Below are 21,620 nucleotides of genomic sequence, written 5' to 3'. Positions count from 1 at the left end.
GTACACTGTACTTCTCTCACACTAATACCAAAGTTGCACCAAAGCCCATGTCAAAATGGGGTGGGTTGCAGTAGTGGTTGCTTCTTCTTTTTTGAGTTCCACTCCGTTAGAGTAATCTCAATACAGTGCCCCACTGCATTTCCAAGTTGTCGGTGAACAGCTCTTGCAGGTTTTACTTATAGCAGTGCTCCCAGGCTATCTTCCTTTCTGCCTTCGCCCTACAGATGAGGGCATGGAGGGTTAAGAGCCTGGCATCAGCCCTTTCCTAACCCTTAGTTAGTGGATATTCCAGTCCAGTCTCTGTATCTTTCCATATGACAGTGAAAAGAGAGGGGCTAATTAAAGGTGGCCATCCCACCTCCCTGGGTCCCAGAGATTCTGTGCAGCCAGCTGGAGCATTTTCTTTCTGCTCTGAGCCTTGGCAGTTTGCAGCTTCTACAAGACCCCCAGATACCTTTGTTCTCCTTCTAAGACTTTGGCAGGACACTCTCTATGGAAATTCAATTCATGATCTGCCTCACAGAGACAGGATGTGACAAGGACTTCCTCCCTTTGTTCTCTCTATCTCGATTTCTATAGCAAAGAACAGAAAAGCAGCATGTGACTTAGGTGGAAGATGAGTGAACAATTCTGTCACAGATGAGCTGGCCCCTCTACTCAGCTGTCAGCCTGTGTCTAGGGGACCTTAGAATCTGAGATCAAGAGACTTTACCACAATCATCTCCTTTGCAGAGGAGTTGAGATCACCAGGACTCATCTCTCATTGCAGACCCTTCGCTGCTACCTGACAGGTATGTGGCTCATTCTCAATGCCTACCTAAACTTCCACCTTTCAGAAGCAGAAAGCAGAAAATGGCAGTAGGAGGCTTTGCAGAGAGCAAAAATGGGCTGGCAGCACCGTGTCAGCTGAGCCTGGCTGCAGGATGGGTGGTTCAGGTGTGGCCCAGGGGAGATGTCTGTTCAGGCAGCTCCACAGAGGAAGCAGGATTCTGACGCACCCTATTTCCACCTCAAGCCATTTCAAGCCTCGCTGAGGGTTCCTGCTTGGAATGGTTCATCTTCCTTCGAGGAGAGTAGGGGTGGAAATCCTCCTATGGGCCTGTTGAAGTCAAACCAAAACAAGCCAGGTGGCATTAACTGACAGTTTGTGGAGGGCAAAGCAGCGCAGCCGGCGCTGGATAGGGAGAGGCTGCAAGAGTGCAAAAGCCCTATCCCTTGGAGCTTACAGCTTCGGGCGCGGGGAATGGGAGCAGGGCGAAGCACACGGCCCTCACACAGCCCAAGCTCACGAGGACAAAAGCAAAAAGATAATAATCTTTAAAGAGACACTCAAGAGCCGAAGGGCTGGAAATAAAGACAACATTTAGGAATAGCTACAGGAGGAGAAGCTGAAATGGGGTTGGAGTGGGGCCAGGGAGAAAAGGAGAAATGGGCTTCCCCTGCATGGAGGATGGTAGCATCTCTTCACTGTTAGTGTGCACAACGCTTATTCCTCCCTCTGTGTCTTCAGGAGGAAATAACCCAGAGGCCCCCAGAAAGCAGGAAGAATGTATCCCACCAGCAAAGCTTAGCTCCAGTTCAAGACCCCCTTTCTGGCCGTCCTTCTCCTCAGTGGGTCCTCCATCTTCCCCAAATATCCAACACGTCCGGCCTCTCACCTTTTCACACCAGAAACAGAATCTGAAATCCATTTAGTGTTTTTCCTCACAAGGGTCCTTGCTTGATAAGGGTCAGAGCCTTTAAACTTCTGAGTGAGGCTGGTATGTGGGAACTTGAGGCAGCATGTGGGGAGGAGGATGCCTTTAAGGGCATGAGGGCCTTCAGCCCCTCTGAAGTCACTTCAGGAAACTGTCAGGCTATCTCCTTCCAATTAAAGGCTTTCAAGGCCATGTCCGTGTGCGTTGGGAACAAAGGGACCAATGGGGCATGGACCTCCTGTCCCAGAAGACGCTGTTGACAAGGTCTGAGGGAGACTCCAGTTTTAAGCAGTATTATCAGCCGTGGGGTTTTTAGATTTTTATTCATTTGATTGTTGGTTGGCTGGTTTCTTGGTTGGTCTTGTGGCTGACACCTGTGGACTCAAGCCACTTCTTCAGAGCATGTGAGATGTCATCAGGATGAACATTGTGTCAGGGTCCCTGGCCAGGCAGTCCCTAACATGGTCATGGTTTGGGCGACAGGAGGCCTGAGAGAACACGCAGCCCTGACACACAGCACAGCTGTAGCCAGAGAAGTGCTGAGCTTGAGAGGAACTCCTGCTCCACCACCTCCTAGCTGTATGTTCAGGGCAAATCACTTAGCCCCTCTGTGCCTCAGTTTCCCTGTCTATGGTTTGGACCTATTAGTAAGAATAATATTAATACTGCTGGTATAGGTAAGTGCTTGGTAGATAGTGTTCAATTCGTGTTAGTTTTTAAAAACTGTGGGCACATGCACATGTGTGCATATGTGTGTGTGTTTGCAACCTCCTGTACCCTCAGTAATGGAAATCACATGGATGTATCACAACAGACAACTGCAGTCCTACCAGTAACTCCAGGGTTCGGAACACCCTGACTGCCCCCAGGAGGGGGCAGCCTCCCCCTGTCCAGGAAAGTTGGAGCACATGCTTCTCCTGTGAGGTGCCCCCAACCCCAGCCATGGGACCTAACGCCCCAGTGCTGCCCTGTAGGAGGACGCGAATGACCACCTAACACAAGTCGTGACTAATTCCTCAGAATCCAGCTGATCCAAGTGGATCATGTGAGTCCTTCTTGTTTTGGAAGGTGTTAGCTGGTGCTGATATAGCCCTGATAGCTGTGCCCTCCTGGGCTCCATGTGAGAGTCCAGAAAAAAAGACCGGGACACAAAAGAGAAGGGGACAGGGAGAGGGAGATAAAATGCAAAGCTGTGTGCACCCCCTACTCTGGAGTTCTTTGTTGCCGGTTTCCAGGCCCATCACAGACACCTTCTTACCATCCACCAAAAGGACAAGAGGCTGGACTGTCCAGCCGGAGCCTGAACCCTGACCCAAGGCTTCTGGTCTGCTGGCCATTGGGTGAATAGTGATTCCAATAGCTGCCCCCAGAGGGGACTCCTGCCTCCTCCCTGCAAGGGGCTCCACTTGAAGAACGAATGGAGCCTCCCAACTTACCCCTCCACCTACAGGAAGGCAGGGCCCCCAGACACTGGTCACTCACCTCATAGGCCCTTGCCCCTCCTTCCTGCTGTATTCTCACCAGCCCGGGGCCTTCCAGCTCACAGGTCACTTGAGGACTCCCCCATTAACTCACCCACACACCTCCTTGACCACTCCTCTCCTGCCTGACCCAGCAGCTTTCAAACTCCTCTGTCCACTGCCTGCTGGTGGTATCGCTGATGGCATGCTGGGGGCTCTGCCGTCACAGGACCCCAGGAACATGTGCCACCTGGCAGGTCTGCAGGAAAAGGAAAACAAAGCAAACGGGTGGGGTGGCAGAAGGAGGAGAAGGGAGACTGAGGCACTGGAGAGTAGAAGCCCACGGTGGGCCCTCCCCCTTGGGGGTCTCTGATGGAGTGAAAGAAGAAGGGTGCGGTCTCTCAAAGAAGACAGAGAGCAGATGTCTGGAAGGTGGAGGAAGAGGGTGGAGTGCTGGCTTTTATTTAAAGAGCACCCAGCCAGCCTGAGAGAGGCTTAACAGCCCTCTGAGTGGGCACTGGTTTCTCCCACTGTTCAAGCAAAGAAATCGAAGGTCAGCCACTTTAAAGAATCTGCCTAAAATCCCACAACTAAACAGAGGAGAGATGTAGAGAGGACTGTCTATCTAAGATGTGGCAGCTGCCCACACTCACTGGCTGTCAGACTGCCAGACGTTACTGCAGGGCCCAGCGGGCAGCAGGAGTGAGAGTGGAGGCCCCACCAGTGCTGGGACTGGATCTCCTGGACCACAGATGGGGGGCATGGCCAGAGGGGATGACCCCATCCCTGTGGCCTCAAAGATGCTGTGGATGCAGCAACAGTCACCAGCTGAGTTCCTGGAGGCTCCACCTCAGGTCTTAGGACTGGAGGAAGGTGTCCCAGATGGGGCTGGAGTTGGCCAACATCTTCCAGGCACGTGCGCCACTTCTGAAAGATCAGAGCTCTGTGTTTGTTCCTCTGTTTTGTGGACCTGATGTTCCAGGACAAAGGGAAGCGTGAGAAAGTTCCAGCAGGGAGAATGAAAATGGTCTGAGAGTCCTTGTCGATTTCCCTTTGTTTGGAGAAAGTCATTCAATCCTAGCCGAGCCCGCACACATGTGGCACTATTCTTGGCTCTGAACAATATGAAGCTCAGAAGCTGCTTCCTTTGGGACCTTTAGCCCTGTTCCTCACAGCTCCGTGAGTCCTGCAAGGCCAGCGACACCATTAGCAGTGCTGCCTGGTAAAATCAGAAGCAGCTCTAACATCCGGCTGTGGCTTAAAAGAAGCCAGACACTGGGGCGTGTAAGAACTGAACGAAAAATAATTGAGGTTTAAACAGACCTCAAGCCTGACAGGCTGAGCTCCAGCTCCCTCGCATCTCTACACCATCTCTGTCCCCCTGCAGGTGGCCCCACTGCGGAGGAGATGGTGGATTTCCCAGTCTCCTTGGACTCCTCCCAGCCAGTGCCTCTGCCCAGCAGCCTCGTCTTCCTCACTGGCCTTCTCCTTCTCCTCTGGCCTGGGGAGCTGAACTCAGGTAGGTGTCTGATCTGCAGCCCAGCCAGCCAGGACAAGAGCATGTCTGCTTCAGCCCATCTCTCCTGCCAGCTGCTCCTGGGCTGAGATCTTGTAGCCTTGTACCATACCATCCTAGTTGCTAAAATACAAGATTTTCATCCCAGTTGTTAAAGAGCCACTGCCCCTGAGTACCATCAAACCCCAGAGTGTTCCTCGACCTCCTCTCCAGCCACATGGCAGCCCTTACACACTCTGTCTCCATGACCCTACAGCTTACAGGCATGGCAGGGTGTAGCAGGAGGATGCAAAGAACCTCTTACTGGTCTGTGCTTGGGCTAAACCAGTTGGTAAAATTTTTTTCCTTGGTGAGGAAGATTGGCCCTGAGCTAACATCTGTTGCCAATTTTCCTCTTTTTGCTTGAGGAAGATTGCCGCTAACACCTGTGTCAATCTTCCTCTATTTTACGTGGGACGCTGCCACAGCAAGGCTCAATGAGGGTTGTATAGGTAGGTCCTCGCCTTGGATCTGAACTCGAGAACCCCTGGCTGTCAAAGAGGAGTGCAGGAACTTAACCACTAGGCCGCCTGGCTGTCCCCTTGCAGATTTCTCCTTCCGGCATACTCACATTTTTCATGACTATTACTTGTTCAAGAAACCGGACTCTCGTCCTGTAGTGTGTCTCACCTTCCTCATTTGAAGGGTTTACTGTAGATTGCTGAGCTGCAAAGGGACGTGATAAAAACGTATCTGAGGAGGGCTGATTTTGGCCGTTGTTCTGGCTTCTCGCCCTAGAGGCGCTCAACGAGGAGGTCAAGGTGGTAGGCCCTGAGGAACCCATCCTGGCGCTCGTCGGGGAGGAGGTGGAGTTCCTGTGCCAACTGTCGCCGTACCTGGACGCCGAGCACATGGAGATCCGCTGGTTCCGGAGCCACGCCTCCCACGTGGTTCACCTGTACCAGGAGGGGCAGGAGCTCCATGGGCAGCAGATGGCGCAGTTCCTGAATAGGACCCAACTCGTCAGGGACGACATAACGGACGGCAGCGTGACCCTGCAGCTCCGCGGCGTCCTCCCAGCCGACGCGGGCCCGTATGGGTGCAGGTTCCTCTCCAGCACCTTCTCTGGGGAAGCGATCTGGCAGCTGGAGGTAGCAGGTGCGTGACCCGGCCAAGCCCGAGCAGGGGAGAGGGGAGAGGGGTCCACTTGGATAGACCTGCTTTGCTCAGGAGTAGACAAATTAGAGATATTTTCCCTTTCTCCGTGATTAAAACAAACAAACAAACAAACAAACATTAAAAAGAAAGATTCATTAGAAAATGAACGAAAGAATTGTTCATAAGAAAGATACACAAATGGCCCTTAAACACAAGAAATGATGATCACTTTTACTCATAATGAAAGAAGGGCAAATTAAAGCTACACTGGGATGCAAATTATTTTACCTATCAGATTAGCAAAAATTCAACAGTTGGACCACACAGTCTTGGTGCAGCTGTGGGGAAGCAGGCACCCTGCTCTGAACATGCCGACTGGTTCAAAGTTCCGAAGCTCCAGTGCCGGGGAATTGGGCGATAGCCGACAGGACTGTCTGTGCATCTACCTTTTGGACAGCAATCCCACCTCCAGGAGTTTACCCTGAGTGTGCACCTCCTACACTTCCAATATGAAAGAGGCATATGTATAAGTTTCATCTTTGTAGCCTTATTGATAATTGTAAAACAGTGGAAACTACCTAAATGTCCAAGCATAGGCACTGAGTATGGTCCATCTCACAACGGAGTGAGTGGTACTACTCAGCTGAAAGATGAGGAGGGGCTCCGTGAACCAGTGTGGAGTGATTTCTAAGATGTTGTTAAAAGAAAAAAGCCAGCTGCAAAAGAGGTTCTCTAGCATGGAAATTTTGTGTAAGGAAGAAGGAGAAACACTGTACAAGAGAAACACAGGAAGGATGAACTAAAGACGAATGAAATTTGTTACCTAAGGAGGCGGCTGCAATGAGATGAAGGGGTGGAGAAAGGTCTGGGGTTTTCCTCGTACACATTTTTTAGAGTATTGGTGTGTAAACCATATTAATGTTTTGCAAATTCAAGCTAGAAAGCTAGCTCCACAAGGATGAGTGAAAAAAGAGTGCGTATGACACAGGCCCTTGAGCTCTGATGGGATTCAAGAGACAGAAGAAAAGCTGTTAAAATTTGCAGTGGGACTAGTTTTCATTCTAGGGAACTGTCCCATGCATAATATGACTAACTGCCAGTAGTCCTTCCCTGCCAATGGCACCCCTCTACATTTCCAAATGTCTCTCAAGGGTAGTACTGTCCCCATGTCCCACATGCCACCACTGATTGAGACTGTCCTTGCAGTCCCCAGGCGGTGGGCTGTGAGCTCACACGCGTGTTAAGAGCCGTCACAGTTTATGATACCTTATCGTGACCGCAAATGCCAAGTGGTGGCATGAACTTCAGGTCCAAGTTCTGGGAAGGAGCCTGATCTTTCCCACTCCTCCTGCCTCTCCCAGGGCTGGGCTCGGACCCTCACATCTCTCTTGAGGGCTTCAAGGAGGGAGGCATTCAGCTGAGGTGCAGCTCCAGTGGCTGGTACCCCAAGCCCCAGGCTCAGTGGAGAGACCATCAGGGAAAGTGCCTGCCTCCAGAGACTGAAGCCATCATCCAGGACACCCAGGGCCTGTTCAGTGTGGAAACATCTGTGGTCGTCTTGGAGGGAGCCCACAGCAACGTGTCCTGCTCCATCCAGAACCCCTTCCTGGTCCAGAAGAAAGAGTTCGTGATCCAGATAGCAGGTCAGTGGATGCTGGCTCACCCTGTCCTCTCAGTCATCATGTCCTCCAGGTCCATTGTCTCAAAGGCCATCTACAAGGACACAATGGTACTTGGCCCTGGCTGTATAGGGGGTGGGCTGACCTTGACACCTAAGAAGTCAGCAATTTGGTTATCAGGAAGCTACTAAGAGTACAATTAATAACCCAAAGAGTAAATGGGGGAGGCCCCAGAGAGCCACAGGCCATGCAATAAAACCCAGAACCTCTTCTCATTAGAGGTCATCATGAGAGCCCATGTGCTCCTAACATCATCCCTCAAACAGTATTTATTGAGCACCCACAGTGTACCCAAAACCCTTGCCCTCAGTCTGACATTCCAGTGGGGGAAGCAGACAAACAAAAGCGTGAATTACATCGTAGGTTAGAAAGTGTTCAGTGTATAGAGAACAATGAAGCAGGGAGGGGTGGTAGGTGTGGTGGTGTGTGTATGTCGATGGATGGGTCAGGGAAGAAGTCGGTGAGGCAGTGAGTTCAAGGTGAGGCCATTATCTAGTATCAAAGTCTTATTATGAGACACCCACTGAAGGGTCTAATATTCATGGCTCCAGTCATTTTAAATCTTGAGGAAAAACCTAACCTATGAGCCATTTTTCACATTGGTCCAAATCAACAGCTATATTACCATAACAGAAAGAAATCTCACCCTTATAAATGAGACCTTGTCCTCAGGGAAGAGGGCTTGATTGCACCATGTGTCACACAGAGTTATCTGAAATTCACCTGGTAATTGGGGTGGCCATTTCTGTTCGCTAATTGTTTTTATCTAAAGGAAAAATAAAACATCTCCCATCTCTATGTCAGGCATGTAGTTACAGCTCGGAACAAGGCACATAAATTACCCTTACGACCTGGAGCTGGAGACACTTTCTCCTTGATGTTACACTTCAAAGAGAGGGCTCTGAGCTCCTGAAAAATAAAAAATTCTAAGTTTTAAAGCTGGCCAGAGGCTTATTCAGCTTTTAAAATGATTTACATACAGTCTCAAAGGGGTATAAAAAGGATTTACAAGTTTTCTAAAGGAAATACTCTAAGAAAAGGGAAAGAGAAAGTGTCTTTCCCCTTTTGCACCAGGAAAAATCCAAAGGTTTTCTTTTTAGAGTTGTGTTTGTCCTTTACAGAGGGTGTAAGTCACATGGATATCTGCAAGGAGGTCATTCAGATATAGGGAACAGCAAGTGCAAAGGTCCTGGGATGGGAACGTGGGTGGCTACTGGAGGAGCAGGGAGGAGGCAGAAGAGGCTGGACAGAGGGCCAACAAAGAGATTGCAGGTCAAGGTGGCATCTGACCCTGAGCCCTAGCTCTTAGCCCTTGGGTCAGGGCTTTGCGAACCATCTGTGGTGACAGACCAGTGTGTTGCGGTCCAATAGTTCTATATCAGACAATAAAAGTGCATTGCTAGAAAAAATAAAATTAAAAAACAGAAGACTACATTATGCTAAGTGAAGTAAGACAGACACAAAAGGACAAATACTGTGTGATTCCACTTACACAAGCCACCTAAAGCAGTTAATTCATAGAGACAGAAAGTGGAATGGAGGTTACCGGGGACCAAGGGAGAGGGAAGGGAGAGTTAGTGCATGATCGGTACAGAGTTCCAGTTTCAGAAAGCGAAAAAAGTTCTGGTGGTGATTGTTGCATCCTGTGAATATACTGAATGCCACTGAGCTGTACGCTTAAAAATGGTTAAGATGGTACTTTTTATGGTTTTTTTTTAAAGCCATTAGGGAAGGATTTTTTCTTTTTAAAGATTGGCACCTGCACTAACATCTGTTGCCAATCTTTTTTCTTCTTCTTCTTCTCCCCAAAAGCCCTCCATCCCCACCCCTCAGTACATAGTTGTATACTCTAATTGTGAGCGCCTCTGGCTGTGCCATGTGGGACGCCACCTCAGCGTGGCCTGATGAGCCGTGCCACGTGTGTGCCCAGGATCTGAACCAGCGAAACCCTGGGCCGCCCAAGCAGAGCATGTGAATTAGCCACTCGGCTGGCCCCTAGTTTTTATGTTATGTATATTTTACCACAATAGAAAAGGAAAATATACTTTTTAAAAAGACCACTGAGATAAAAGTACCAATTTCCTATAATTATTTTCAACAGACACAAAATTGTTTTGTTAAATTGCCACAAGAATTTCTAAAGAATTACTATCCATTATTTGGACCTCTCTTTACTCTCTGGCCACTGTGGGCGCTGCCCTGGGCCACATCCTGCCTCTGGGCAGATCCTCCCTAGGGAGCCTGGAGAGGGCACAGGGGAACTGTCAGTCAGCCCCCACGTGGCTTTGTTATCAATTCTTCCAATGGTGTGAGGAGAAGTAGAAGCCCAGTATTTGCAAGAAGCAGCGAGGTGACTTGTGGATTCGATGGCGCGGATAGAAAGCAGTAATTCGCTGGGCTTCAGATATCAACAATACACCACGCGTTCTCCTTATCCTCAGGTGTGGGGCAAGAGTGGAAAGAAGCGGAGGAGGCCAAGGCCATGCTCAGAGAAGTCTCAAGCTGGGGAGTGGGCGGGGCCCTCGGCTCCTGTCCTTTCACAGCTGTCAGTTTGCAGCAGTTTCCCCTTTCCGCTGAACGAGTTCGAGTCCGCCGCTGTTCCTCGGTTCCGCCTCTGGAGACCTGCTCTCAGGCCCATTTTACAGATGGCTTTGGTGGGGCCAAGGAGGTGGGATGAGCCAACAGGTGGCTAGGAAGGTTTTCCGGCACGCAGGGTCTAGAATAGTTTTGTCGCTTAGTGTTTGGTGTTTAGCCTAAATCTAGACAACTCCCTGGGGGGTGTTTTCCAGACGTCTTTTTACCCGGAAGCTCCCCATGGAAGAGAGCTTTCCTCGGGACTCTGATGGCGCTGCCGCTCCTCCTGGCTCTGCCCTCGGCGCTCGCGCTGTGGCTCTTTCAGAAGCAGCGGAGGCGCCAAGGTACGAGGCGGGCCGGGCCTGGCCCGAGGGGGCTGCGGGAGGGCGCGCCCCCTCACCGCCTCTCCCCTCCCCGCCCCCTTGCAGAAAAGCTGAAGCAGGAGGCAGAGAAAGACAAAGGTGAGCAGGGGTGAGGCGCGCCCTGCGCTCGCATCCCTGACGAGCAGGGGGGAGGGCGCCGGGCAGCACGGCCAGCCCCGCAGACCCGGGCTGGGCTGCGGCAGAGGTTTGCTCCTCCGCGCCCACTGCCTCGGGGCCCGCGCCTGCCGCGCCTCCAGCCCAGCCTCGCTCCCCAGAACGCACGGCCGCTCGAGTTTGTGCACGTTGGAGAAACGAGGCTTCAGTGTTCGTCGGTAGAGATTTTCCTCTTTTTCTCTTCATTTCTTTTCTAGGGAAACTCACAGCAGAGCTGGGTAAGTTCTGGGTGCCACGCACACAGTGCTGGCTGCAGGCTAGTTGGGTGCCCCTGCTCGCGCGCAGTGGAAGGAAAGGTTCAGTGATTTTACGCTCCCTCTGGAGAGCGATGGACGGCAACGATCCTTCCTTCGGTGCCTCCCACCTCTCCACTCCCAGACTGGTGCGCAGCTGCCAAGGACGTCTGACCTGAGACCCCCTGGACAGACCTTCCCAGCCCCTCCCCTGCAAATTATACGATTCAGTTACAATTCCACCATTAAGCATTTATTCCCTCCTGTTCGTCTTCCTAGAATGTCCTTGTCTCTTTAGTACAACTGCCTCTGGGAAGGAGCTCCTTTAATTCGCACCAAGTGGAGTAATTTTTCAGATTCGCTTTTCTTCCTGGAGGGGCTTAGCACCTTGAAGCCATGGTGCGTGCGTGCGTGCGTGCGTGTCGGGGGGAGGGGGGGCGCGGCGTGTACAGAGGAGGGGAGAGTGAGTCCAAAGGAAGGGGAATGGAGAAGGCTGCCATGGTTGGGGGAAGACCTCAAGAACCACCTTGCCCACTCCAGTAAAACTCCAGACAAAATTGCTAGGTTGGACAAGCTTGTCTTGCAGTCTACCTAGTCCTGCAGTGAAAAAAACCCCCAAACTCAGCTATAATAAGTCTTAACATTCTAGCCGGAATTAGTGTATAGTGTTGCCTTTCCCAGGAGCATGTGGTTTTAAGAGGACTTAGGGGGGCCACCCCGTGGTGAAGTGGTTAAGTTGGGGCCCCTGCTTCCTTTGCCAGGGTTTGAGGGTTGGTGGTTTGGATTCCAGCACAGACCTGCATCACTCGTCAGCCATGCTATGGCAGTGACCCACATACAAAATAGAGGAAGTTGGCACAGATGTCAGCTCAGAGGGAATCTTCCTCAAGCAAAAAAAGGAGGAAGGTTGGCTATGGATGTTAGCTCAGGTCAAATCTTCATTAGCAAAGCAAACAAACAAACAAACCCCAAAACAATATGAGGACCTAGGGTGGAGAAATCAACAGAATGCATGTCTGGTGGCAAAATATCAGTCTTGGTATCTGGCCAGGGGAATAATGGAGTGTGATGTCCTCCCAGTCCTTTAAATAATGTCCCCGGGAAGCGACTGACCCGGAGGCTCACGCAGGCTCTGCTCAGTGCCTGGACTTGTGCAGGACCTCTTCTCCAAGAAAGCTTGTGATTTCAGGGCAAATGAGCAGTAGCCTCTTCAAAGCAGCCCTGAGTCCTGGGAAGAGACTCCTCTGTACCAAGACTGTTTTCCCTTCAGGGCCCTGTGCAGAGAATAGGGTGAGGCACAAGAGTCCTGCAGGTGGGCCTCTTTTTTTAGGGCAATGCAGACACAAGGATGGGATTGGGATGAGCAGGGGTTTAAGATGAGGAGCCTCTTCCCAGTGGCCTCACTGCCTTGGGAAGGTGTCTCCACTCATCCCCAGGCTGTGATGTTTCTCTATGTTCTGCTTACAGAGAAGCTTCAGACGGAGCTTGGTAAGTGACCCTTCTTAGAACTCTTCTTGTCCACCTTTTAGCAGCTGGGTATCCATGTGTGTTCTTCTCATTTCCCAACCTGGATGGAACCCTGCTGGCTGTGTGGGTGGCAGGAGCAAGGGGAGTGAGGCAGGGGTGGGTGCAAAACGCATCATGTGAGCAGGGAAGCTGCAGGGACCTGGTGTTCTAATTCCGTTTTCCCTTGGCTGCTTCAGACTGGAGAAGGGCCGAAGGCCAGGCCGGTGAGTGAAGCTCATTTCTCTCCCTTTGTCCACTTTACATCTCAGCATCCCAGTCACTGCTCTGATTAACCAACCATGCTTCATTCTGGTTTATTCCACGGCCACACGGCATGTATTAATCTATGTCCCTTGGTAGAGGTTATATTTGAGTTTTACTTTTGCATTTACTTTTATATTGTCCTGAGGTGTAAGCATACTGTAACTCATTGGTGCCAATCCTATTTGCACATCAGAATCACCTAGATTCCTGCTGCCCACTTTCAAAGACTCTGACTCATGGCTCGGGAGTGGGCAAGTTACCCTAGATGTAACTATTTCTTCCTGTACTTTCCTCCATTGCCCCCATAAAGCAAACAGTCTAATATGTATCTTTATTTTGTATATACAATCATGCGCTGCATAACAATGTTCCAGTCAACGATGGATCGCATATTGGATGGTGGTCCCATATTGGATGGTGGTCCCGTAAGATTAGCACCATATAGCCTAGGTGTGTATTAGGCTATACCATCTAGGTTTGTGTACACTCCATGATGTTCACACAACAATGAAATCATTTGACTACTCATTTCTCAGAATGTGTCCCCATGGTTAAGCAATGTATGACTGTATTCTTGCAAAATGTGAATTACAGCTTTGTGCACATACATTTTAGTTTCTGTAAATGACGTTTATCGTGTTGTGCTCTTCCTTGCTTTTCTCACTCACTACTGTGTTTCATCTGTCACCACATGTCCGTCTGGTCTGTTCTCCTTCTTGCTGCAGAGCACCCCATTTTAGCCAGCCACCCTCCTGGAGTAGACCTCCAGCCTGCCTCTCCCTCCACACCACCACAAACCACGCTGAATGAGTAGCCTCAACTGTATTGCCTTCTGGCCCTGTGTGGAGATTTCTCTGGCATGTACGCCCAGGAGGGGAATTGCTGGCCCATGGAGGCTATGCTAAGTGAGATAGAGGGACCCCCTTAAGGCAGCACCATTATCCTGCCATTGGCAGTGCATGGGGGCTCCACATGCCGCATCACACAGGAGCCTGCTTTCTAGGTGAGCCAGTCAGTGGGGATGAGTGATGGCTCATTGTGCTTTTAGTCTGCACTTCTCTGAACACTAAGAAGTTTGGACATCTCTTTATATTCTAGTTTTGGGGCTACATCTTCTGAAAATCGCCATTTGTGACCTTTGCCCTTTTTTCATATGGAATTGCTATCTTTTTCTTATTAATTCACAGGAGTTCTTTATATATATATGTATATATAGGCTATTAATCCCTCATTGGTCTTAAACATTGTGAATTCCTTCTTCTATTCTGTCATCTGCTATTTGTTTTGTCCATGGTGCTCCTTATTGAAAAGAAGTCATTAATTTCTATAAAACCTAATTCAGCAAATTTGTCCCTTGTATTTTTGAAGTTTTCTTGCAAAGGACCTTCCTCACTCTTAGGTCACAAAGATAATCTCTTACTTTTTTTTTTTGAGGTTATGATAGTTTAAAACATTGTGAAACTTCAGTTGTACATTATTATTTGTCAGTCACCATATAGGTGTGCCCCTTCACCCTTTGTACCCATCCTCCACCCTCCTTCCCCCTGGTAACCACTAAATAGTTCTCTTTGTCCATGTGTTTGTTTATCTTCCACATATGAGTGAAATCATACAGTCTCTTACACTTTCTTTTATCCACTTTATGTGTGTTATGTGGAGGTCTTTAATCCATCTGAAATGCGCCATTTTATTTGCTGTTAGGTGAGAACCCAGTGATTTTTCTCCATATGATGGGGCAGTTTTCCCAGTGCCAGCTACTCCACCATCTGTGATTTCCCCATTGATGGGGGTATCACTTTTAGTGCATATTCGGTTCCCGTATTTAGAGGGTCTGTCTGTTGGCCAGCTATTACTTCATTGTTTTTACTTCTGTGGCTTTTATAGTACCTGAAAGTACAAGTTCTCCATTTCTGCTTTCTTTTTAAAGTTAATGGACCTTCTTAAAATAGAAATTTTAGGATAAATTTATGAAGTTCCTAAAAAATAATCTAAAAGTAGTTTTGCATGGAATTACTTTGAATTTATAGATAAATTTAGGGAGAATCAACATCTTTATAGAATTGAGTTATTCTTTGAAAGGGTTACATGTTTTTAAAGTTCTACTGGTTATTCTGTTGCAAAACCAGGGTAGGAAGGCCCTGCTGTAAATTGATGGAGCTCTGAAACGTCTGCTGTTGTTTCTGCTACTGCTTTTGCTACAGTCACGTGTTGCTTAAGACCAGAGATATATTCTGAGAAATGCATCATTAGGCAGTTCTGTGAACATTGTAGAGTGTATTTACACAAACCTAGATGGTATAGCCTACAACATACCTAGGCTCTATGGTACTGGTACTAATCTTTTGGGACCACCATCATCTATGTGGTTTGTCACTGACTGAAACATTGTTGTGTGGTGCATGACTATATTTGCATGACTATATTTTGCGATCTCTCTATTGAACACAGAACAAGATAAAATGAAACAGAAATCCACTCAGAATGGCTCACATTAAGAAAAGAGGCAAGACAGGGTATCTAAAGGACATCTTAGGACAGGAGCCATGCTCAGCTGAGCCTCCGGGGGACTGACCTGGTCAGAGCTTGAGGCTTCATTTCCATCATCCTGGGCATCCCAGCCACTTGTATGGGTTCTCTTTGCCTACATGCTCTATTCTCCTGCCTTGCCTGGCACAACTTCAGCCTCCGTGCAGCTTTGGTATAACCTAGCACGGACACAAGCCCCTACCCAACCCCAAATTCCTGGGAAAATTCTATGGTGGACCCAGACCCATTTGGATCCAAACCAACGGTCACGGTGGGAATGGGGTTATTCAGTTTGCAGGCATCCCTCATGCATCTTGAGTCTCCCTCGAGGTTCCAGAGTTAGTGACTCAGATCTCTGACTTCTTTTTCTTCTCTCTTTGGTTTCAGAGTGGAGAGCAGCCCAACAATATGCAGGTAACTGAAACCAAGGAGCTGTGACTTAAACAGAAGGGAGGTGGAAAGATCTGAGCTTAGAGGAAGGGTCTGTCTGGGTGCCAAGTATGGGGCCTGCACACGCAGGGACACAACATGACACATGCCTGTGTGTGCACACATGTACACACGTCCATGCTTGCATGCACCCATGTGATTGCCCTCACACACGCACACGTCTGTGTGCACGTGCTCCCACACGCACCTTGCTTTCTGGGTTTTGGTATACTGGGTTTGTTTCCATCTGGCAAGAAGGCAGCTACTAGAACCTGTTTGCGGGAGAGAATACAGTTTGTGAGGAACCTCTCATCTGACTGAAGGATCCTTGGGGTTCCCACGCATCAAATGGATGTGTTTGGGGGGATGGGGTGTTGGAGTACAGGGCGTCGGACTAGATAATCTCAGCAGGCTCTTTCAATTTTAAAATCCTAATGTTGCTGTAAAATCGAGGCCCAGAGCTCACGTGATGCTCTCAAGGTCACACAGGGTGGCGGCAGCAGCCAGGACTCGAAGCAGCCCTGAGCTCCTTCTTGAGCAGAACTTGGGCGACGTGAGCCCGCGCTCGTCCCCCATGGACCTACTTGTTTGCTATCTCTGCTCTGCATGGCAGCTAGTATGGAAATCAGGAACCTTCCAGTCCGGGCAGGAAACAGGATTCCTCTGCACACTTTCAAATGCTGAGGAGTGACTTGCATGACGCTTCAGCGCCAGAGTGTTTTGGGGGGAGGGGAGTGTGTGATGATTCCACGGATAGCTGCACTGGGAGAACCAGAGGTTTGCTTGTCAGGGGAGGGGACAGGCCGGGCCCAGAACCGTCCTCTGCGGGTGCTAACCCCGTGCTTCTGCGCAGTGGACGTGACTCTGGATCCGGCCTCCGCGCACCCCAGCCTGGAGGTCTCCGAGGATGGCAAGAGCGTGTCCTCCCGCGCAGCGGCCCGCGGCCTGGCGCCAGGCGATCCGCAGCGGTTCTCGGAGCAGACGTGCGTGCTGAGCCGCGAGCGCTTCGCCGCCGGCCGCCACTACTGGGAGGTGCACGTGGGCCGGCGCAGCCGCTGGTTCCTCGGGGCGTGCCTGGCCTCGGTGCCGCGCGCGGGGCCGGCGCGCCTGAGTCCGGCCAGCGGCTACTGGGTGATGGGGCTGTGGAACGGCTGCGAGTACTTCGTCCTGGACCCGCACCGCGTCGCGCTCGCCCTGCGCGTGCCCCCCCGGCGCGTGGGTGTCTTCCTGGACTGCGAGGCGGGACGGCTGTCCTTCTTCAACGTATCCGACAGCTCCCACATCTTCACCTTCACTGACACCTTCTCCGGGTCGCTCTGCGCCTATTTCAGGCCCAGAGCCCATGACGGCAGTGAACATCCGGATCCGCTCACCATCTGCCCATTGCCCGTTAGAGGGACATGTGTCCCCGAAGAGGACGACAGTGACACCTGGTTGCAGCCCTTTGAGCCCTCAGACACTGCCGTGGGCCTGTGGTGAAGCGCAGGACTGGGTCCTGGGCAGCTTCCTGGACACCTGGCAAGCGCTTTGCTCTCCCTCTTTCTCTAGAGTGAATCAGTGCACGGCCTGAGCGCCCACCCCAAAATGTCAGCAAAAGCTAAAGACTCAGCGCAGCAGAAGGGGACGGAGAGAGGAACCTTTGGCTATGTCGACGCGCGCGCGTGGAAATATGATTTTTCTTTACGAAAAAGAGTTCCAAAGCTCGTTTGAGTGTATAGTAGGACTGAACAAATGAGTAAAAATGTGTTGATGTTGTTGGGAGCCAGGGCGTTCCGTGTGGAAGAAGAGGAAAGAAAGTGGAATGGGAGAGAAAATTATTGGACTGAATTAGAGGTATCAGTTAATTCGTATATATTTTCTAGCTCTAAAAACGCCTAGAAGCAATGTCACGTCATAGGCAATGAGTTCACCTAGGGCTCAATCCTAGTTTTAAACGTCAGTTCCCACTAAAATGAACTTAGATAAAGCTGATTCCAGGGCTGGGCAGAGAAAGCACAGGGTGAATCTGGACCATCTTTTGCCAAAAAGTACAGACGTGCTGCAAAACTGATGGGGACACAGCAAGAGGACATAGATGCTGGTCTGAAGAGGCTCCACTGACCGCTTGTGGGGCAATTTGATCATTAAAGTAAGAATGACAAGAATTGCTCAACAAGCAAATTTACCAAGTGTGCTGAGAGTTAAGTTTCTCAGTCAGAGAAAGGAAATACAGAAAATACGAAAGAGGGAAGGAGAGAATGAAAGAATAACTCTGTGAACTCGTGGTTTTTTATTTTGTATAGGTACATGGAACACATGTGATAGGTAGGTAGCTGATAGATAGATGGCTAGACAGACAGATGGACAATGTGTGCATCCATATGATTCCTAGCTCTGTCTGTTGTGAGGGCTTAGAAGCAGTAATGCCCCTCTACCAGTGAGCACTCCCGGCACCCAGAATGTGGTTTTTAGTCCTGTTTCCCACTAAAAGGAACCAAGGCTCTTTGGAGAAATGACGGACTCCAGGGCTGGGCCTGGGAAAATACAAGATGGGTGTGATATTCTCTTTTATAATAAGAAATATATATTTGGTCTTCAACCTAAATTCTGGAACAGAGCTCCTAAAACCTTTGGAATTTCCTAATGTGATGAGAGTGTATTTTGATATTCATAACAAGCCCCTTTCAATCACAATGAGTTTAAGTCAACCCCTTAACTTCTGAAAAGTCCCAAGGATGGAGCTGCTTGCCAGGAGAACCAACTATGTGATTAGGAGGTTGTAGTTTAGCCCCACCCCCTACCCCTGACCTCAGGGAGGGGAGAGGGGCTGGAGATTGAGTGCAGTCTCTGATGGCCAACGATTTAATCAGTCACACCTATGTAATGAAGCATCTGTAAAACCCAAAAGGACTGGATTCAAAGAGCTTCCGGGCTTGTGACCACTTGCAGACAGAGAGGTGTTCAGAGAAAGCAAGGAAGCTCTGCGCCCATTCCCACAGGCCTCGCCCTGTGCAACTCTTCCATCTGGCTGTTCCTGAGTTATATCCTTTTATAATAAACCAGTAATCTAGTCAGTCAACTGTTTTCCTGAGTTCTGTGAGCTGCTCTAGCAAATTAATTGAACCCAAGGAGGGGGTTGTGGGAACCTCCGTTTTATAGCACATCGGTCAAAAGCACAGGTAACAACCTGGACTTGCAATTGGTGTGTGCAGTGGAGGGCATTCTTGTAGGATTCAGCCCTTAACCTGTGAGAGCTGACACGATCTCTAGATAGATAGTGTCAGAATTAAGTTAATAGCTTGGTGGTGTTGGAAAAAACATGCCAGAATGAGTCTCAAACATCTTGTACCAGAAAGTGAGGAAGCGTTCCAAGAATGATGGGGAGATGTCAGTTGCACAGAAAATCAGCTTGAAAGAACTCCCACTGGCCAAAGATCAACATCAAGGCAATCAATGGCAGTTATGGATTAAATAAAATAGGAATCCAAGAGGATCTGTATCTATACTGATATACATAAATAAATGAATGAATAAATGAGGGAGAAGAGAAAGTTCTAGCCTACAGCAGAAGTCTCAAATATCTCCCCACACACTACTAATTACTTACTTATTGATTTAGAAGTACAAAACACTTAATCAACTTTACAGTGGAGGAGCCTGGCAGACACTGCATTAACCAAGTGACAAAAGTTAACATTACCACATTTGGCCTAAGTTTACACTGCATGCCTCCTGACACCATGCAGTGAAAAGAATACAAGAGCATCACTTTTGAGGTATTCCTACCCCGCAAAATTAATACGTCATTAGGAAACATCAAACTGGCTGATACTCCTCAAAAATGTCAAGGTCATAGAAGATAAGGCAAGATTAAGGAATTGTTTCAGATTGAAGGGGACAAAAGGGACATGACATGTAATGTCATAGGTGACCTGGATGGTATCCTAGACCTGTAAAAGACATTATTTGGAGAAGAAGAGACATTTTGAAAAATGGCTGTGGATCAGATAGTAATATGGGATAAATGCTAACTTCCTGGTTTTGATGTAGGAGAATATCCTTATTTTAAGAAAATATACACTTAGGTATTAAGGAGTAATGGGACCCGATGTTTGTACCTTATTTTCAAATGGTTCATTCAAAAATATACTAATGTACAAAGAGAATGATAAAGGAGTGCAGTAGTGTCTGGAAAATGTTTAATAACTGGCTTTCTGGGTAAAAGAAAATCTGTAGCATTTGCTGATTTCCATGGTGTAAGTAGTCCCGCTGTGGCTGAGTGCAGGCTGCCGATGTGACATCACTGGTGGAGCTGGAGAGAGAAGCACGGTCTGCTCTCGCGAGACACCAGCTCCGGCACAGGATTGGTTTTACGCAATTCCACATAGGGCATTTGGCCATCTATTGTCATTTGTTTCTCTAACAAATCAACTAAGTGCATTTTTGAACTTATGAAAATATGCTCAGTTACCTCTTATGATAAAATTACAGCCTTATTAACATACCATGTGTGATATTCAGAAAAAGGAAGTTTTATTTTCTGTAATTTGCATTAGTGTGCAAATATTTTGGGATCCTACTGACAAATGTTTTTGTGATAACATTAAAAATATATTCCTTGACCGTATGCAACCATTATCTGTTCCTTTGAGATCATTTTTATGTGTTAAATAAGAAAAGCAAACATATAGCTGATACAAAAGGAAGCATTAAATTATTTTTTAAATAAACAGTAGCTCCATTGGCACATTTTAAATAAGGGGAAGCCTGGCCCTAAGGTTGGAAGGGATCTTAGATATTCAGCTGCATGCTCTGTGAGCCATAAAGCCCATGCTTGAGGCCACTCAGGAGGCCAGGACACTCAGAGTAGACATCCATCTCCTTCCAGCCCATGCCCCATGACCCTCTTGCAAGTTTCTAAAAGCAGGGCATGATATATTTAGTTCTCCCTACTGTTCACGTTTTCTACACAGCTATCCCTCAAAAGTGGGAAAGGGTGAGCCCAGCACTTATGGGTAGATCCCATCTGGTGAACAAACACGCCTGTGAGGAGGGTGCTGCGAGGCTTCTCCTGCTTGAGGCAGCCTTGGGACAGCTGGCTCACAAAGGCTGAGAGAGGACCTCGATCCCTTTGGCAGGTGCAAGTTGAGTTATCATTGGCCACAGGAATCTTACACGAGAAGACAAGTATTCTGATAAATTGGGCACACCCACCATTTTTGGTGGGCTTATAAATTGGTGCGGCCATCTTGAGGTCAATTTTGGTAATGTCAACCAATTTCTAAATGTGAACATTCCTGACCCAATAGTTCCACATCCAGGAATCTGTTCTACAGAAATAGTCACACCAGTACCTAAAGTTACAGACGCTGCTCACCAAAGCTGTGAAAGCAGAGGTCAGAAACCACCTACTTGCTATTAGGAGACCAGATCAATAAAACATGGTCTTTTCATACTATGGCACTGTAAATTTTTATGGTGCACATAAATTTTTACAAGGAGCATGTATTGCTTTTATAATTAAAAACGTAAGTCAAGGCTTCTTTTCTTTCTGCCTCATGTTAATGGGAAACGATCACAAGAAAATCTTTTTTAAATCTATAGTTGAAACCTTCTGATTTAAGTCTTACTACGGGATAGTGACATGACGTGTTTTCATGTCTTTTAGGGTTTTCAGATCACTGCCCTTGCTTGCCTCTGTGGAACACTTCTTTCTTGTTCCTCAGTAGCATCTTGGGCAGGGCCCACAGTGTTCATGTAACTTTAATTATTAAATGATTTGTCCAGTTTTCAAACTCTGAACTCATATCCAATTCTGATCCCCAGCAGGTTGGGGGCCTGCAGTGGGGAGGGAATTGTTCTGCTCCAGAAACTTCCCCTTCCTCCCTCTGACAGGCTCTTGCTGTTCCCTCAGCACCCGAGGCAAGAGAGAGAGATGAGGAAAACCACGGCACCGCCAGGACCTCCTCTGGGTCCTCCCCATTCCTCAGTTCCCACAGGTTTGGCTGAACCCCTAACCTCGGCTCTGTCTGTTCATGCCAGGACACCCCAGTGCTCCTGATGCTGGACCCATGACCTAGCAAA

The 21,620-nt window shown here is 48.7% G+C and overlaps 1 protein-coding gene across 3 annotated transcripts; it reads left to right on the top strand.

Annotated features, from left to right (window-relative positions):
• Window positions 1–587: 587 nt before the first annotated feature.
• On the top strand, window positions 588–20,123 carry LOC106825531 (butyrophilin-like protein 9). Of its 3 annotated transcripts, XM_014832342.3 has the most exons (11): window positions 588–791; window positions 4,545–4,676; window positions 5,451–5,810; window positions 7,172–7,453; window positions 10,279–10,407; window positions 10,492–10,524; window positions 10,797–10,817; window positions 12,300–12,320; window positions 12,536–12,562; window positions 15,516–15,542; window positions 16,411–20,123. In XM_014832342.3, exons 2-11 carry the CDS (start codon window positions 4,565–4,567, stop codon window positions 17,034–17,036), a joined length of 1,638 nt encoding a protein of 545 aa, XP_014687828.3. In that variant the 5' UTR covers window positions 588–791; window positions 4,545–4,564; the 3' UTR covers window positions 17,037–20,123. The 3 variants fall into 3 exon arrangements, with proteins under 3 accessions (XP_014687828.3, XP_070372999.1, XP_070373000.1); XM_070516898.1 differs by lacking the exon at window positions 12,300–12,320; XM_070516899.1 differs by lacking the exon at window positions 12,536–12,562.
• Window positions 20,124–21,620: the final 1,497 nt, after the last annotated feature.

The sequence above is a fragment of the Equus asinus genome, chromosome 9 (genome assembly GCF_041296235.1).
Source record: "Equus asinus isolate D_3611 breed Donkey chromosome 9, EquAss-T2T_v2, whole genome shotgun sequence".
In the NCBI taxonomy this organism is placed as follows: Eukaryota; Metazoa; Chordata; class Mammalia; order Perissodactyla; family Equidae; genus Equus; species Equus asinus.
This window is presented reverse-complemented; position numbering and strand designations above follow the sequence as displayed.

Bases quoted from the DNA above. Each gene is read 5' to 3' on its own strand.
- LOC106825531 (XM_014832342.3), top strand. From the start codon at position 4,565: ATGGTGGATTTCCCAGTCTCCTTGGACTCCTCCCAGCCAGTGCCTCTG. The intron at 10,408-10,491 runs GTACGAGGCGGG...GCCCCCTTGCAG, and splicing joins GAAGCAGCGGAGGCGCCAAG to AAAAGCTGAAGCAGGAGGCA. The intron at 10,818-12,299 runs GTAAGTTCTGGG...TTCTGCTTACAG, and splicing joins GAAACTCACAGCAGAGCTGG to AGAAGCTTCAGACGGAGCTT.